Here is a 19,000-nt window from a genome sequence, read left to right on the forward strand (position 1 = left end):
TAATTTGAACGAAAAAATATAATAAATTTATTAGGCAAACATTACAGATGCTCCCCTAAATACTCTAAACATATAATTATTTTTTTTCACCACTTTTCTACGAAATTTGTTGTTGTTTTTAGCCCCAGGTACAGGATAACCACGGGTTATGTTAACTACGGGAGCGGAATGCTTCACGGGTTGAGCTAGTACTACGTAATTGTCCAAGTTATTTACTACTGTACATTACATTAATATATTATGTCGATATAATTAATCAAAAATTTATATTTCCAAGGTCATTCATATCTGTAAACAACTTTTTTTCAATTATAATAATAATTAAACTTTTCATTTGCCAAAAATCAGTAGAAAGTTTATGTAGAAACTGAGAACTTTTGGTTTATCTTTAATAATAATTTAAATATTTTGCCAAAAATTGGTTATATAATGATTAAAACATCAGCTGACAAAGAAAATTCAAGCATAAAGAAAAACGATTGCCAAAAAATTTTAAATTATGGCAAAATAAATACCATTATTTATAGAAATAATGAGATTGAAAATAAACCTTTTTTGTCTAAATATTCTCAGAGAAATTTAGTACGACCTAATTAACGATTTAAATTGAAAATAATTTTCTATTAGGAACAATAAAATCGATGCCAGCGCTTCCAGTGAAAAACTTTGGCGATAAAGGAGGCTGTTATGACTAATTTACAATTCTTTACATGTTAATGTTATTGAAAATGTCAAATTAAAATTATTGAAAAACACTAATTAATTAAACTTAATGCATTAAAAATTGTGAAAATAAGAAATCAAATTGCACAAATATTATTTTTCAAATGTAAATTATCATAATTATTTATTTAAATTTGTGAGGCAATAATAATAAATTTTCAATGTAAGTCATAAATGCAATCCATACAATTATATATGCATCCATACAATTCTATAATTAAAGTAGTGTATCGTTACCATGGAAACGCCTCCAATAAAACTCACACACGGTGCGAATAGATACATGTGCCATTCTGTGACGTTTCTAAACCTCTATTTCTCTTCAAGATCGTACTAAATTAGCATTCAATGTGCTTAAATTAAATACACTGTTCGATTTTGTGTGTGCTGATATTGTTGTCCTGACTTAATGAACAAAAATCGCCTGTTTCTCACGTGTCCTAGACAAAAATGAAGGCACACTGTGTGTCATTGAGATATGCCGAAACGAATATTTGATTCAAGCTCTTCAACATTTTATAAAATATGGTTTACTAAAAATTTTTTCTAAAATCTTCCACAAACTAAAAATATGAAGAAAAAAATTCGTTGAATCAATTGAACTGATGTAGTTTAGATTTAATTTGAGTTTAAGGCCAGGCAGTCCAAAGTGCATCTCATAAAATATTGACAGGTTAATTTATAGTTTAAAAAATATACAATATGTTGTTTTTAAAATCACCCATTTTAATTAGTTGGTTGTAGAAGGTTAAGACTTAGCGTCGTCTTTAACTTAATAGGATAACTGTCCCTTTATGACAGCATATGGCTGTTGATAAAAGCTAATTAGTAAAATTTATAAAGGTAATTCAAAAAGGCTCCTTGTATCGAAAGAAGTAACAATTTTCTTATGATTAACATATAGACCTAAGATATATATTTTTGAGTGACCAATGGAATAGTAGAACCTGTTTAGACTGGATGCCATTTGAATAAGTTGTCAATGATCAATAATGCGTATTAATGTTTCACTCAATGAAAATTATCAAAAAGTTATTTGAATAGTAAAAAAGTGGACAAATATTAAAAGCTTCAAAGGAGAAGGCGGTATAATTACGATAATTTTCAAGAAGGAAAAAATTGTTACGCTATAATAAATTAACCCATAGAATAAATAATTTCTAGATATTTATTTAATGGCTAAATAATAATACATTACATACATAGATTAAGTTAGATTATATTGGATCTCCACGAAGGACACACTTAGGCTTTAGAGCCAATTGTGATGCCATATATGTGTTATACCACCTTTCTGCTGATAATTTCATTTATCAGCTCCTCAATTTCAGAGGCTGAGTGCACCTCCTTCATCCATATACCATGCACTACACCAGCCCATCACAACGATTAATTAAATTAATTTTTGTTGCTACGGCGGGAATCGAACCCGTTACCCAAAGCATACCGCGAACGTAAATGGTTACGCTTTAACCAACTGAGCTAATAGGACGACTTACATACATATAAAACTAATTTTTTGTATTTATAAAACTCAAAATTGCATTTTTTTGGGCAGTTCTGTTGAATGAAAAAGTGTATTTTTAAATATACATTCTTTACATTCATTATTGATTATCTAGTCAACTGATACGTCTAGTCTCAAAAATTTTAATAGAAAATCTGGTGTAAACTTCTCTTACAGCCTCTATGCTAAGAACTAAACAAATATATTGTTGAGCTCTTTGTAGATAAAAATCTGAATTTTTGAAATGTTATTAATTGCTGTCACATACGTATAAAATAATTTTTGGGAAAAAATCTGACGAAAGGTTTTCATGTAATCATTAAAAATTGAAATTTTAACATGTGAATAGTAAATGTTGAATGAACGCATACATTTTTAATAATTTTGCTCCACCTTCTATAAATTAAAAAGTAGAAAAACTCAATGCCGTCTTTTATAGTTGCGAGGACCTAGGCTCAAGATAATTGGGGGCCTCCACTCTAGTAATATGTCGATCTTCAGTGTCTACACCAGGCATGGGCAAGTTATTTTAAGTCGAAGTCACCATTGTTATAACTTTATTGTGTGCTATAAACTTTATTGTGTGTCTCTTTATCCAAGTTCGCATTGCTCATAGAGGAGGAAGCGAGACAGGTATACGACTCTTCTACCTCTCTCAGTTTCTCTTATAGTAATGAGATAGGTAGAAAAAAAAATGTGGTCTCTCTGTCTTACTCGTATTTTTAGTTGTCACTGGTTAGGTTGTCACTGTCTTACTGGTATTTTAGATACAAAAGTCTGAGGGTCTTCTCTAAGCCACGTTTGCCCATGCCTGGTCTACACTTTAGATATAAAAAGTATTCCATTCGACAAAAAGAATACTATATTAAATACTATTGCTATTGATAACTGAAAGTTGCAACCCGTCAACTGACGATAATAATTCGTACTGATTAAAAAAGGAAATGGGCCCGTTTTCAGTAGTTCCGATTTAGACTACTAGAGTGCAATACTTGTACTTTCCATTTTTAAAGACCAATCAAAATATTCAAATTCAAATTAGATCAATCTCGCCAACTGGCGGTAACAATTCGTACTAATTAAAACAGGAAGTGGGTCCTCGTTTTCAGTAGTTCCAATTTAGACTAAGTACCAGGTTACTTATCATTTATAAATAATCTGTATATACATAGAGGTAAAAAAACTAATAATTAAACACAAAGAGAAACAAACAAACCTGTTTTTTTTATCTAAACCTTATTTACATATAAAACATTTGACGTCATGGAATAATGTCATAGATCTTCTTACTAAATATTCATCTAATCAAACTCAAATAGCATTGAGTATGTTGACTTATATACTTAGTTTAAGACTAAGATTAGTATTGAATGCCATTAATGAATAATTTGGGAAATAATATAATTAACATTAAACTACTATGACAATTAATAATAATTAATATTTTTCAATATCACAACGTCAATACTGACAAAGGAGGGTGAAATATGAGAAATTCTTCAAGAATTGTCAAGTAAGAGACATGCTGAATTAAGAAAAACTAGTAGTTAGAAGACATTAGTAGTTAGATAATTGAAACGCTAAATTTATTTAAAACCGAAAGGAGCAACAAAAACATAATAATCTTTAATTAGATTAATGAAATTTCTTTATAACAGGTATACCGAGGCTTTGGGTGCTAATTTAGGTAGGCTAGAAATCTCTATAATCACTGTCGAACACATTTCCATTTCATGGATAATTATATTTTGTAAATAAATGCTCAAGTATATGTTAGCTAATTTGTCTACAAGGTTTTATTTTAAGTAATTTAATAGAAAACAAAATAATACAAATACAGCATATTTATTAGAGAGAGAAAAATATACACATTTCAATAAAACATCAACTATCTGACTCAGATGGTGAAATAAATCTTCATTGTGAATATAAAAACAGAGAGGTCATTTATTAAACATTTTTCTAGATGAAAATTCAAATTTAGAATCTCGCAACTGTGTTCCGATAACTTATTACTATTATAATTGTGAAAATTAATGAAGATGTATGAATTTTTTTCACGCTTTCATGCAAAACTACTAAACGGATTTTGATGAAACTGAATGTAGCTTATACATGTGCTATAATTTATTTTGCTACCATGACAGACGCCGAAAAATTATCGATAAAACCAAATCTTACAATACGTAAATATTATTAAACCGTTCTATACTAATGGCTATCCGCTATATGCTAAATTGCAAATCTAAAATTAATTGCTAAATTGGTATCTTATTCTTGCAAAACCACTTTGGATATGTAGTCTCTGGCAATTGCAGGTTATGACGTCACCAAGTGTTATTTCCCTTTCTTCCTATTTATACATTTAAATCCTCCATATTTTCATATTTATTGATGTTATCCAAAAATTGATTTCACACGATGTTTTGGCTCGATAACCAACATCTTTTGAAGCAATACAAAAATACTAGGACAAAGGCCCATTGTCTAAAAATAAAGTTGAAAGTAAAGTTAATGTTTACAGGGCGGGATCAAGTCAGTTGGAGGATAACATGTGATGAATTAGTCTATAAAATTGTCCAGCAAATCCGGCGGGTACTTGCTAGTTAACAATAATCCCAAATATCAATCATATCACATTAACAAAACAATTTAAACTAAAATCTTTCTATCTATTCATAAAATATAATTGGGTATATTTTTATAACAATTTTTAATAAATAATTTTACTTTTATTTTCAGGTGGAAAACCAGATGATATAACAGTGCTTTTAGCGACAGTGGCATTGTGATGATTACAACATTAGAAGATCTATTGAATATATACAACTCTTATTTAATAAATAATATACTGAGAATTTTTTTAAATAATAATTTCGCTAATTTTTATTCTTTAGAAATTTCGTTTTTATGATTTTTTTTTATAAATCTGTTAACATAATACGTTTAATTATGTAACAGACAGTAAAACAACCGAAACATATTCTTTTTTTGTTAATTTAACCCTTTTCAGCCCGCATTACTTTTGTATTTGATGGATAATTTTTATTCTTAATCGACGGTAAAATTTAAACAATTAAATAAAGTAAAAAGATTTACAAAATTAATATCATAATAGGAGCCAATTTAGTCTATTTTCAACCATATGACTACATAGGGCTAAAAAGGGTTAAAACGAAAATCACAATCAGATCTTAAAAATGTATGGTGCTTATACTTTGTATTACAATTTTTGTATTTAGTTTTTTTTTTCATATTATTTTAACAAAAAAAAAAAAAAAAAAAAAAACATGTCTGTGTTAAAACCATTAACATCATCACCACGTGAGGTAGATTATGGTGGGAGATCTATGATTATATAACATCTTCATATGTACATCAAAAATGAATTACACTTTGGAGCTCATGTTTCTAAAAGATTTGTAAAAATAGAATGCATAACGTTGTAATTAGAATTGATATGTCAAAATGTATCTTTTAAAACCATAATTTAGAGTAATTAGAAAGGAAAAATGTGATTAAACAGTTTTTTGGGGGTAGGGTTTTAATCTCGATAACAGCAAATCAAATTTTAATTGGTATGAAACCAAACAAATATTTCGTAAACAATATATATATACACTAAGTATAAATTTTTATAAGTTTGTTTATTTAACGTTATATTTTTCTTTATGGGTAAAAGTGACAAACTTCCTTTCTATATAAAAAACTAGAAAAATTTAAATTTCTTTGTTCCTAGTTTAGTCCGTTTTGCCACTTTTACTCAACTTTATTTTGTGATAGTATCTTGCATTTCAAATTCCTTTCGCCAGAAGAATCGGTAATCTGAATTAATTTTTAGTCTATTGTAAAGTTTAAATCTTCTTAATCGATACATTTGATAACACCCAACTTTGCAAGTCTTCCGAAATTCATATACCATTTCCACAAAATCTTTGTCGCCAATTTATTATACCCTCAACAATGATATCTACAAAGTAATCCCATTTAACAGGACATAATATGACAGCAATTTTGTCATTTAATAATTCAGACACGTATAACTGACATTATCCATTTCTTCACGCCATTTTAATTTAAAGCCTGTGGTTTAGTATGAAAATACGATTAAAACTTTGAGAATGTTTTTCCTTTAAGAAAGTACTCAACTTCTAATTATTACTATTCAATTCTAATTACGGTATTGAATTCAAAGAACAAAGATGCAATGCTTTTACAAGATTGAAAAAAATCCCAATAAATTATGTTAGTGCCTAAGAAAAGACTGCATCGATATTAAAAGGCATCATTTAATTGATTGCATAATAAAATTTATCAGTGTGCCAATTTTAAAAGAAACCAAAATTTTTTGGGGTTAGTCATTGGAGAAAATTGAAGTAGTATATAAGTATACATTAAAAATTTTATTTGAACATTCAGTACAAAAGTGATTTTATGTTTGGTAATTTTTTTAGGGATGGATATAAAAAATGAGATTTCACTGACTTTAGAACATTTTTCTACGGTTAGTGACATCACATTTTCGTTCAATTATGTGTTTTTAATATGTAGGTGTTTGTTTATGAGATGAACTCATAAAATTTAAAAAAAAATTGAAAAATTTAAAAAGTACAAAAAAAAAAACATTTTTGGGAAGTAAATGTTCCATTTTTATTATTAAATATTATTTCAATGAAACAAATGTAATTATTGAGCAAAAATATTTCGTTGATCATATTTTCTTTTATCACGGAGTGTAGAATTTATCGAATCAAAATTTTGAAAGTATTTTTTGAACCGTTTTATTCATGATTTATTTTAACCAAATATGATTACGTAAAAAATAACAAAGTACTTTAAAAAAAATCTACCTCAGTATATTATTTTTCTTTGTACAATATTTAAAAAAATAATTTTTCAATAAATCATATTTTGTAAATAACAAGAATTTTCTCACTCCGTAAATAAATTATTATCGATTTTAATTACGAAATTTTTTTTATTTTTATTTTAAGAACGTTTTATTGAACGTTCAATTATTCAATAATTTAAAATCGTTAATTTTTTTGTATCGAAGAATTAACAATCTTAAAAAATGTGTATACAAAATTGTGTTAAATAGTAAATATATAAATATTTACATATATTAATTTATTTTTTACGAATTTTTTTCGTTTATTGTTCGTTAAAACAAAACAAAACAAAAAATAATAAAAAGTAAAAAAAAAAAACGTATTAGAAATTTTAATTTTTTTAATTTTTAAGTAGCGCTCAAATCATATTTTTAGTTAATTAGAATTAGTAGTATCATTTCGCCAAATCGAAATTCTAAAAAAAATAGTTACTGAATATTATATAATTACTAAATCATTTCACATTTCCACAAAAAATTACAAATTGAAATTTTATTAACATTTTTTCTACCTCTGTGAACAATACATGAGTTATTGTAAGGAAAATATATATATCAAGCTCTAGAATGGAAAGAAATTGAACTTGGTGGCGGCTACATTGGTATCAGAATCTGTAACGTTTCGTTATAAAAATAATAACTGCAGTTTTCCCTATCTCAATGTTTTTTCATAGAAATTAAGTTATTTTACCAGTCGAATGGATTCGATAAAACTTCTAAATAATCAATCTACGTACTCCCAGACAGTTGACCACATATTCGATGATTTTTCCGTAAATATATGCAACCAACTTTACTTTAAGCCCGGAAAATCTCACATTAGCCACCTTTAGAAAATTTTAATAAGATACTAAACATAAATTACAAACAAGAAACAAGGAAATGACCTACCTTTTATGTGAACTCTGAAATTAGTTGTTTAATTCGTATTACACAAAAGAAGTATTTACGAGTGACGACCAATGTTTCAATGGCAATCCGTACTACTTTATACACCTACAGGGTCCAGTCTAGGGGTAGAAAGTCGGGCAAATGCTCAGAGCAGCAAAATTGTGAGGGCCTGACGGTTGAACTTTTTTTTAATGCCGTCTCCTAAGAATATTGTACGACAGCGCTTAAGCCAAACCGAAAGTAAGAAGAAGGAATCAATTCTTTCGATATGTAACGATTCTGAATTGAGAATACAAAGAAATTCTATCGAATTTCGACCCATTCAGTAGTTTCTGAGAAATAATTTATAACAGGCATACATATTATATACATAAATTCATACTCGCACAATGTGAATATTTTTCAATTCCTTTGGAATAATAAGCTCATGATTTATACGATGATAGTGTAAAGAGCGACGAATATTATGTTTGCCGGGAGTGGTTGAATAGCTTGATAGGGCCTTGTCAACCCGTGTATCCAATCTTAAGCAATAAATAACCTTGTTTTCCAAAGAGTATCTTAAATAAGTTTTATCATATGCACATATTCTTAATAATTTTAAACCAAGTTCAATAGAATTCTGTTTCGATTTAAATAAAAATGTTAAAAAAATAATAAATTGTAATTTTTCTTGTGTCGATATATCACAAAATACAATCATAATAAAGTAATTCGATCCGAATAAAGACTTTTTGCATTTTTAATACACGGTATAATAAAGCAAAACGAATATTAAATTATAATTGTAAGAAATAAAAATATAATTAAAAAAAAGAAGCATTCGATCTATCGTATACATCCGTAATGTGTTATTAACTTATTCGATTCGAAATTGTGACTAAATTTGTATACATTCGCTTGGTCTAAACTGCTGTGAATGAGGAACATTGATATTGTCGAATCAGCATAACCAAAATACGATATATTTATTATATATATATCGATACCATTTTCTGTCCATATATGATGAAAAAATTTGTATACATTAATCTTAATCTCTGCCGTGAAGTACGCTGCGGAAATTTCTTATACGGCGTATATTTAACATGTAACAGGTGATTGCGAATGGATCTTCAAAAAATTGCTTCTTAGAATTAAAGGAATTAAATATTTATCGATTTAAAACACCAGAGGATATTTGAATTGTGTTCATAATCCTACGACTTCCAACAAAATCGTTATCAATACTAATATTTGATGATAAAGCAATTTAATATCGGAAATACAAAATAAATCAGATATTGGTGTTAAAATTCTCCAAGAAAATAGGTAAATAATATTTATAATAAACAAATAAACACAGGCGTAAGTACACGGTGATTTTGTAAATGTTTCATCATTTTTCATCATTAAGCACGGCTTCTTTGTGAACTTATCACAGCCATATCAAGAAAAAAAAATCATCGAGTGCTTACATCTAGATATGTAGCACAATTTAGAGAAATAGCGCATAGAATAAGAGAAATCAAAAAGATTTTTTCATAAAATCCATGTATAATAGTAGTTCAATTCAAAATCCTCTAAATATTTTACTAGTCCAAAATTGATTTTATCTAAATCATAACGTGGTCTTTTACTCATTATTTAAACAAAACAAAAAAAGTATTTCAGTTCCTTGTTTGCTTCCATAAACGAAGTAAATGTTTAAAGTATTAGTTTATATTTCTTACCAAATATTACATTTATTAAGCAATTTAATAAATTTATTATACTCTTTTTAGTTTAATTATCAAATTTTATTCTTAATTAAAATTAACAAAATCGAAATAAATTTTTAAGAATTCAATAAAAAACAAATTTGACTTATTTATATGAATTTTTTTTTCTTATATTGACTAAGAATATTTTGTTTAAATCCGATCCAACAGTGAATATAATTAATAACGAAATTTTCAGATAACGCGTAATGTAAAAATGGTATAATTTTAAACAAAGTAGATTAATACACTCATAAATGCACATAGTCTGATCGCAAATTGAAACGCAATCGAGTTAGCATTATATATTATCTTACAGGGCACTGGCTAGATTGCAGGTACACTGAACGCCTGGGCCTGGCAGTGTATCTTGACAACTGCAGGAGCTGTCACAATGAGCAGGAGGAAGAAACGATGTCTCATCTTCTCTGTCACTGCCCAGCTCCTGTCACGAGGTGGTAGAATCGCTTGAGCCAGCCTTTCTTTGACGATCTCTTAGACCTGAAGTCCTAAGCAAATTGACCTGACGTCAAAGCACTCCTGCTGTTCCTAAACAGCTCCAAATGATTCATGGAGTAGTGGCCGGGAATGGGTCAAGGTCTTTCGGTATCACAACGAACCCTATTGTCTAAGTGTATCCCACCCCAGGACAGCCTCTCTAACCTAACCTAACCTATATATTATCTTAAAGCTCTAAAGGAAGGACCTGCCACATATCTTCACATCGCCTCATTGTGACTATTAGCTAACGGGCAATAATATGCGCTATACTGGATGTTCGAACCAGCCTTTGCCAGTAATTCTTGACTTGTGTACGATTTTGACTTCTGCGGCCTAGATGTGCTGCCTGTGTGGGTTTTAAGAACAGTTATGAAAGATAAATTGCATGTTTGGTTTAAGTTTTTTTTTATAGTCTAAACTCTCATGGTTGTAAGATTTTACAACAGTAGACAACAAATTACACTATTGGATGATGTAATTTAATCTCTTAAATAATTTTTAATTAAAATAATAAAAAATTTCATTTTTTCTGGCATATTACTTAATTATATTTATGAAGTAAAAATTTGTTGAAAATATTATCAAACTAATGTGGTAAGCAAACAATATTTTGTAAACACTGGATATATTAAATTTCAAATAATTATTATGTTTTCATATAAAATTCAATTTGTTGGAAGTGAATTTTCAAAATAAATTTGATGATAAATGCTCATGATTTTTTTTCTTTCTATTTTTCCCCTTGTGTTTTTCTCTTTTCATTCAGCTACCTCTAAGGAAAACCATATCAAGATTTCCAAGAAATTTCCTTTTTCACCATAATGTCCCGATAATTAAACGCGTTAATTGTTTAAAATATCAACAATTATATATGTTAGCGAATATTTTCCTGTAAAACAAATCATAATATTTAAAATTATAAACGAGTATTTAAAAATATAACAAAATGTTTTTCGTTCGATTAAAGATGCATCTTCTAAAAATGAGGTGAGTGCGAATAGGTTTTCAGTATGGCGTCGGTTTCCGTGGTCAGAAACAAAAAACCAAACAAAATTTTGTTAATAATAATGGCGGTTGAAGATGGCATTAACATTATCTCCATGATATAAACAAACAAAAGACCATAGAACATCATCTGTCATGAATCTTCCCCTAGTCCCTTAATATAAGAATTAGTCTAAATTAAATAAACAAACAAAAATTACCCAAGTTTTTGTGAAAACTTGATCTTTTTTTGGTCAAAAATTGATAAAAAATGGCCATTTTCTCGAATAAAATTTTAGTTAATTGGGACCCAAAATATTTAGTTAAGAACGTATTATGATCAGAATAATTTTATTGATAGTCTTTATTGAGTACTACTATCGACATTTTTCAGAGTTCTATATTGGCCTATGGGTCAGTAGGACCCATCTTGTAAACCGTTAGAGATAGAACAAAAGTTTAAATGTAAAAAATGTTCCTTATAAAAAAATAAACTTTTGTTCGAAAAATTTGTTCGTAGACATCACTGTTTACCCGTGAGGACGCAAATTAGGCGTAAATTATATAGTATGTAATTGTATATGTATGTGTAATGTGATAGAGTAATCAACACTATTTATGCATGGTATTTCAACAATTAACTCAGTCAATTGTTTGTTTTCACTTGTTTTTTAATGATATGCTTAAAATAAATAAAAATAATAAAAATTAGAAGTATATTCAATGAAAGACGTAAATTAATTAAAGTTTTACTTCAAAATTTATTTCTCCACGAATATATTTAATTGTGCTTCATTTTGTTTTAACATTATTTATAATTTTGGTTTATTATTTCACACATCACTAGAGTTTGAGGATTAAATATAACATAACAACGTCTTTGTCAAAAAATGTTCATTTTTCTCGTGTGTATTTAGTCAAGAAGACATCATATACTAATGTTTTTTTTTCTGTCCACAACATTTGAGTGGTATTTTTTTAAAATTTGTTAATTAGGTAACTGTTGATCGGCTGCACCTGGTGCAACATTATCATTCCCCCAATTGAAACCGCCGGGACGTTCTTCAGGTAATGGTGTATATGCTGGATCTTGATCCATTGGATCGAATAATCTTTTCCTGTACATATAAAAGTTTATTATTTTTATTGATTTCATAACACACATTTAAGTATTACTATAATTGTTTGATATTTGAAAAATTCTCAAATACTATTAAGTGCTTCTTTCATCTGGTAGCTGAAATAGACAGCCAATCGATGGCAAAACACCTTAGCAAGAAAATTAGAAACAGATTAAGAATTTAATTTCTAAAAATAATGTGTCGTTGAAATTGAAGTTGATACGTAAAATAAATTAGTTATCAAAACTTCTATCTCCCCAGGTTCGAAGGTTTTTCAATAATTAAATTATTGAATTTTGAAAATTGTATTCGGAGTTTTATTATAAACAGGAAAAAATCGGTTTGTTTCTATTGTTTCTTAACGTTACAAAGTATGAAATTTCAACCTAACAACCTAAGACGCACGAGTGGGGCACGAGCATCGGGGTGAGGGGGGTGATCAAACTTTTGATCATCATACTAGGCTATAAAGTCAATAAAAACCAAAAACAATTATTAGTTTTTTCGAGTAAGATAACATTTTATTATGTGAAAATGTGATATACAGTCACTATTTTTCAATAAGTTAATTCTGCGAGGTACAGAAATAATTTTTCCAAAACTCTACAACGCCCAAAGGAACTCTACAACGCGATGTATATTGAGCGAGACTAAAACGTTTAAGCGATCTTAGAGACGAAGCAAAGGAGCGTTTATTTATCTCTTGTTATCTTCTGTGTCACAGGTAAAACTGCCCGAACGCGAAGTATTTGGCACACATTTGGAAGCGCATTTTTATTGCAAATATCGACTGCTTCGAGTGAATTTTTGACGTCCTGTCCAGCAATACGTTTTCGTCAAAGTTTAACTTCTTCGGTTTACCCTAATCAATTCACTAACACCCTATTGATAAATAAACGATGTCAATACAATGATTTCAGCATCCTTATACTCACATTTACGTTTTCAAAAATTTCAATGCGTGGTTTTTTCACGAATAGCGAAAATCAATAAATGTCAACAAATGTCGAAACAGCTAGCTAGTCATTGGAAATTCGTTTCATAAACGGCTGCATTTACAAGACTATATTGTTAGTTCAAATTTATTAGTCTCAATGGGGGGGGGGAGGTCCACCAAACCTTCCCCTGTGCATACGGGCGTAGTTCGCAGTACAACTTTCGTTATAGCTGATATAAGTTAAAAATAGCCAAACATTACCGTTCAGATACTTAAACCCACATTAAGCTTTTAAAAATCGGCCACACAAGAAGTCAAAATAACGGACGTTACATTTAAAATTAAATATCGCACTCTTTCGGATTAGGCTAAAATGTGGTATTTTGTAACGTTAAGAAACAATTGAAACGGACCGCTTTTTCCTGATTAATAATAAAACTCCGAATACAACTAGTCCATTGAAATGTTACAATTTTAGGGCCGAACTGAACATTTTTGGGGAGGACGCGATTTTATTTGTGGGACATGTAGGGGAGGTCAATACAACCTTAACCCCAAGTTTGTGGGGTTGGCGCCCTTGTCCCCCGCCCGCCATCTTGAAAAAAGGGAACATATTTTGCTGTATCTCGTAAAATATTGATTTCTCAAAAAATTTGCAAAGACATAATTTGTAGCAAATTGTCGTGGCTACAATTTTGTGTATATGACTTTTTGCGATAAACTTAAAATTTAAAAAGTAATGAGCAAAAAAGTAACAAAATCAAAAATTTCTTTTTTTGCTTAATAACTTTTTTTCTTGTCATTTTATCATAAATTTAGGTGAGAGCAATATTATAGAGAATACGTTTATGAACATTTTTCCGCAAACTTGATTAATTTTTGTTAATTTTTAACGTAGTTACAGCGCTCCAATATCTCCGACTTAATCATATTATCAATCAGTAATTAAAATAGAATAGCTAGCTATCCCATTCTATTCTTCTTCGATGGTCCAGGTTGTCGTTCAGATTCTCCAAGTTGTGGCTTAGATTCTCCAGGCTGTGGCTCAGATTGTAATTCAACATCGAATCTGAAGGTTTGAGGAATGACAGGAGTTAAAGTTGGAGTCATCGTTGGTAATTCTTCTTCAAATTCATTTTCTTCCATTAATTTTGTTACTTCCATAATGTTGGTACAGGTTTCTCCAGAGCAATAGAGGCACACTGTGGAGCACTTCGAACTTTGGATTGGCATCCAAATGTTTCCATGCTTTTTCCAGCCCCGATATTCAGGATTATTGTATTTTCCAAGCCATGATTGGACCTGGTGATACACTCGGAGACTGTGGAAACGGGCTACATCCTGTGTTGGCGAAAGCGATGATAAACTGAATGAAATTTTTGTTACTGTTTTGGAGAATCGTTTGTATCACAACTATATATAGCACAACTAAAAGAATAGCATGAGGAAGAAGAAACAGCTTATTAAATATGTTATTAAAAAACGAGAGTAAGGTAAACATGTTGTTTTGGCCGAGTTATCATGTGCATTGATAAACTCGGTCAACTTTGGAGCGCTGTAACTACATTAAAAATTAACAAAAATTAATAAAATTTGCGGAAAAATGTTCATAAACGTATTCTCTATAATATTGCTCTCACCTAAATTTATAATAAAATGACAAGAAAAAAAGTTATTAAGCAAAAAAAGAAATTTTTGATTTTGTTACTTTTTTGCTCATTACTTTTTAAATTTTAAGTTTATCGCAAAAAGTCATATACACAAAATTGTAGCCACGACAATTTGCTACAAATTATGTCTTTGCAAATTTTTTGAGAAATCAATATTTTACGAGATACAGCAAAATATGTTCCCTTTTTTCAAGATGGCGGGCGGGGGACAAGGGCGCCAACCCCACAAACTTGGGGTTAAGGTTGTATTGACCTCCCCTACATGTCCCACAAATAAAATCGCGTCCTCCCGAAAATGTTCAGTCAATGTAACATTTCAATGGACTAAACGTATTTTTTAAAGTCTTTGTCAGCCGTAAAATAGCCTTATAATACTTACAATATAGTTGGTGTTTTAAGTAATCTAAATCCCCCTCGTTGATGTGGGAATACATCTTCCATAAAGTAATACATGTGACCTACTGCCATTCCCATTAAATCTACGTACAATGCGTTACCCAATAATACCGAAAATCCTAATAGAACCCATGGTAAATATGGAGCCTAAAAAATTGAAAACATCAAATATTATATGCCCATAACTTTATAGGCGAAGTTGAAAAAAAAATTGAATTTTAATGCAAAACATAACTTACTTGAAAATTTAATAAACCGAAAAAATTCATTCGGACTAAAGGATTCCTTCTAGACCATACATAAACCAACATAATAGTTAAAGCTTGTCCTAAAAATAATAAGTTAATAAAAAAGGCAAAAAACTACGTTTACAGTTAAGGATAATCATATAGACATTAAAATCTAAAAGTATTATCGCAGTGAATGCTTGAATGAAACTTATTTTTTTACATGAATCGAATACAATATTCGGGAAATGGGTTATTTAAGCCAAATCAACTCAGAAACTTCAATCTAATTACTTTTAGAAGCCATTATAAAGGATCAGAAACCTACTAATCGGCAGTATCCGTCACCGAGCCCAACTCAATCTAGACAGGTTGGGCAAATTACAAAAACCCAACAGAAAACGTACGTATCATACACGAAGCTTATTTGTCAGCTCTTGACTGAAGAAAATTATCCATTTTTTACAGTCTACCAATGACAGAGGATATATACAGGGTGAGTCATTTTAATATATAATGGCCAATAGCTCGTTTTGTAACCAATACTTAAACAAAAATTGTAGAGTTTGACGGGGGGGCATTATGTTCTGACATAAGATTGGACCTAATTCTTTGAGTTTCTTTAATAGCCAATTTAGATCCCAAAAGGTAAGAAATAGAATAACACTTTAAATTAGAAAGTGATCCTCATAAAAAGCATATATTTTTCATCTAAATCATTTTTTCGTAAATCGTCAGCTTTCGAAGGAAATGCGGCTTAAAAATAGGTCGTTATTATATTTAATCGAAAGAAAATAATGACATATTTATAAGTCGCATTTCCTCCGAAAGCTAACGTTTTACGAAAAGATGTTTTAAACAAAAATTGTCAGTTTTTTTATGATAAACTCGAAGAATTAGGTCCAATCTGATAGCATAACACGATGTTCTCCATCAAATTCTGCAAAATTTATTTAAGTCATTTTTTAATTGATGATTAAAATGACTCACACTATATGTCTTTTATCATTGACAGACTGTAAAAAATTGATTACTTTTTTTTGTCGCGACATGACAGTCTATATTTTAGATGTTTTTGCACTATCGAAACGTTCAAACGCACCAATTCAAAACTTAAATACTAGTTGAACGAGTTTGGATAATCACAAATATTTTCCAGGCTTCATGCGATATAAATTTTAACAAAAAAAAAAAAAAAAAACTTTGCATTAATTTCGATATTTCGAAAAGTATTGTTAAATTTAACTGAAAAATTGTCGAGGATTTTGTTCGTGGTGTTAAGATATTATTAGTAATTTTCAAATCAATCATAGCCTAAGTTTTCTTATCATTATCAGTACTATGAAAAATTACTTTAGGAAATTACTATTGAACCAATTTGAGTCCTCATATTCGACGTATGAGGTCAGAGAGAAATTGATCATTTTCGAAACATTCAAAAAAAAATTTTCCATGATGATTCTGCATAGTTGACATTAAAAAAGGCTTCAATCATAAATCCCTTGCATAAATACTAAATTTTTCTTTCATCTGTTATTTTAAATAACAGATCCTCTTTCATATCCAATTTTGGTATCAAGTAAAACAAAAATTAAACCGTTGTGAAAATTTAGTTTGAATTTGGTATTATTCATGGATAAATGGGCTCAGAGGACTCCTTGGTCTAGGTTCTAGGGACCAATTTGCGGTACCTCTCAGTCTCTTATCGTCTAATGTATTATGTTGTACCTATCGCGAAACGGGTATTATTTTATTGGACTATAATTAATTAGGTAAGGCGACCTGTATAATTATGAAAACCTAAAGTATTTATAAAATAAATTTTTGGAAAGGATACAATCATGCATGTAGCTCCAAATAGGAACATTGTTACAAAATCAGCGCTACGTCCTCTAAATGAACCCTCTTCTAGCATACGACAATATCGATAAGTGAATATCATATTAAAAAAGAAATTAAATCCTACAGTTCCAAAAAATAGAAATGTTGTTATTAATCGCCAAATTTGCGCTTGTTGTAATATTAGTATAGGATTAAAATATAATTGAAATGGTGATATCAAATCCAATTGCTAAAAATCGAATAATTTGAATTAAAAAAAAAATTTCGCCAAATGTTTATGTTATATTTGTAGGCTAGAAATTTTCTTACCACTGCTAGTGTTGTAACAACACAGGCCGTGGTATATGCCCTTGTTACCACGGGTATTTGCATATACTCTTGCCATAATAATTGATATGCCATTTTTTTATTTTTCTATTTTTATTTACAAATTTTTTCACACTTCTATTTACAATCTACACTTTGCTAAGACATTTTCTTAGGGCCACATCAGAGTTAATTTTTCTTATCATTAATGCTGTCATTTTGACTTCAACGTCATTATGATTAATTTTTATTACGTAGCGTATTTACTTTTTATTTGCTGGGAAAATAATCAAATCCAATGACCTGACAACCGTGTAGAGAATTTTATTCTTAAATACGAACTGCCAACATTAATTATGTATTATTTCATAATCATACTTCCATAAAATAGGGTTAAAAAAGATCTAAATGGAGTAATTTTTTGTCACTATTCTTTAAATATGCATATAATAGCTTTAAAGATTAAACATTCTCGGGAAAGCTTCGAAACTTTGTTTATTTTCGACCATAAAACAATCAACCCAATAAAGCTCAACCTTTTATAAAACCCCCCAACACCATCTTCGGTTGCCACCTCCAAGTTACGGGAAGTCAGGAGATAAACATAAACCTTAAAGTCGGGAGATAGTGAATTTAATCTAATTATAACACCGAATTATAATACTATTCGATATTTTTTATGTTTTGTGTAAAAAAAAGCTGCTCAGAATTGTGAGATTTATCTAAATGTGAAACAAATAATCAAAAAATATCTTCTTTTATTGAACTCTGGAGAATTTATGTTGATATCGGGAGTCAGGAGAGACTACACGATTTTGGAAGTCGCCCGATCAAATCTAGAGAGGTTGCCAGTTTGCATTCACCACCTCAACTTAATTAAATTTGGTTTGTTTGATTAACTTTATTTAATCGAGTTAGGTTGAGTTTTTTTTTTTTTTAATGCATTCAGGGTTTTTTATATACAGCAACCACTTACCAATTAATTGAGAAAATTGATTTACTAAAGAATGCTAAGCAATCAGTATTATATTAGTCTATGGTAATCAGCAATAATTATCATTGTTTCAAAAGAATAAAACAAAAAAAGAGCCTTAATCACAAAACTTAAGCTTTCAAAATTTGATAAAATATTAAACTGCTGTGAAAAATTAAAATGTGCGCCAAAGAAAACTTATTACGTCACAAGGTTGTGCACATGGGAGTCGCACGAATATTAAGATTCAGTTTTGAAAGGATATATTCAAGAATTTTCTTTTAAATTAAAC

At 29.4% G+C, this 19,000-nt stretch overlaps 2 protein-coding genes across 2 annotated transcripts in view; one reads left to right on the forward strand and one right to left on the reverse strand.

The window, feature by feature from the left end:
- Positions 1-6,853, forward strand: part of LOC123293239 (protein phosphatase PTC7 homolog) — a 74,431-nt gene extending 67,578 nt beyond the window's left edge. The window contains exon 3 of the mRNA XM_044873988.1: positions 4,973-6,853. Coding sequence (XP_044729923.1) covers positions 4,973-5,022 — 50 coding nt within the window. The 3' untranslated portion in view covers positions 5,023-6,853. The remainder of the gene's footprint in view (positions 1-4,972) is intronic.
- Positions 6,854-12,217: 5,364 nt separating this feature from the next.
- Positions 12,218-18,007, reverse strand: LOC123291945 (derlin-2). The gene is made up of 5 exons (XM_044872412.1): positions 17,739-18,007; positions 17,425-17,658; positions 15,600-15,722; positions 15,344-15,507; positions 12,218-12,354 (listed from the first exon to the last, which is right to left on the reverse strand). The coding sequence occupies exons 1-5, from the start codon at positions 17,829-17,831 to the stop codon at positions 12,225-12,227; spliced, it is 744 nt and encodes a 247-aa protein (XP_044728347.1). The 5' UTR covers positions 17,832-18,007; the 3' UTR covers positions 12,218-12,224.
- Between the last annotated feature and the right edge of the window lie 993 nt (positions 18,008-19,000).

Source organism: Chrysoperla carnea, chromosome 2 (assembly GCF_905475395.1).
Source record: "Chrysoperla carnea chromosome 2, inChrCarn1.1, whole genome shotgun sequence".
Lineage (NCBI taxonomy): Eukaryota > Metazoa > Arthropoda > Insecta > Neuroptera > Chrysopidae > Chrysoperla > Chrysoperla carnea.

Bases quoted from the DNA above. Each gene is read 5' to 3' on its own strand.
- LOC123291945 (XM_044872412.1), bottom strand. From the start codon at position 17,831: ATGGCATATCAATTATTATGGCAAGAGTATATGCAAATACCCGTGGTA. The intron at 17,659-17,738 runs GTAAGAAAATTT...TTCGATTTTTAG, and splicing joins TTGTTACAACACTAGCAGTG to CAATTGGATTTGATATCACC. The intron at 12,355-15,343 runs GTAAGTATTATA...TTATATGTACAG, and splicing joins CTTAAAACACCAACTATATT to GAAAAGATTATTCGATCCAA.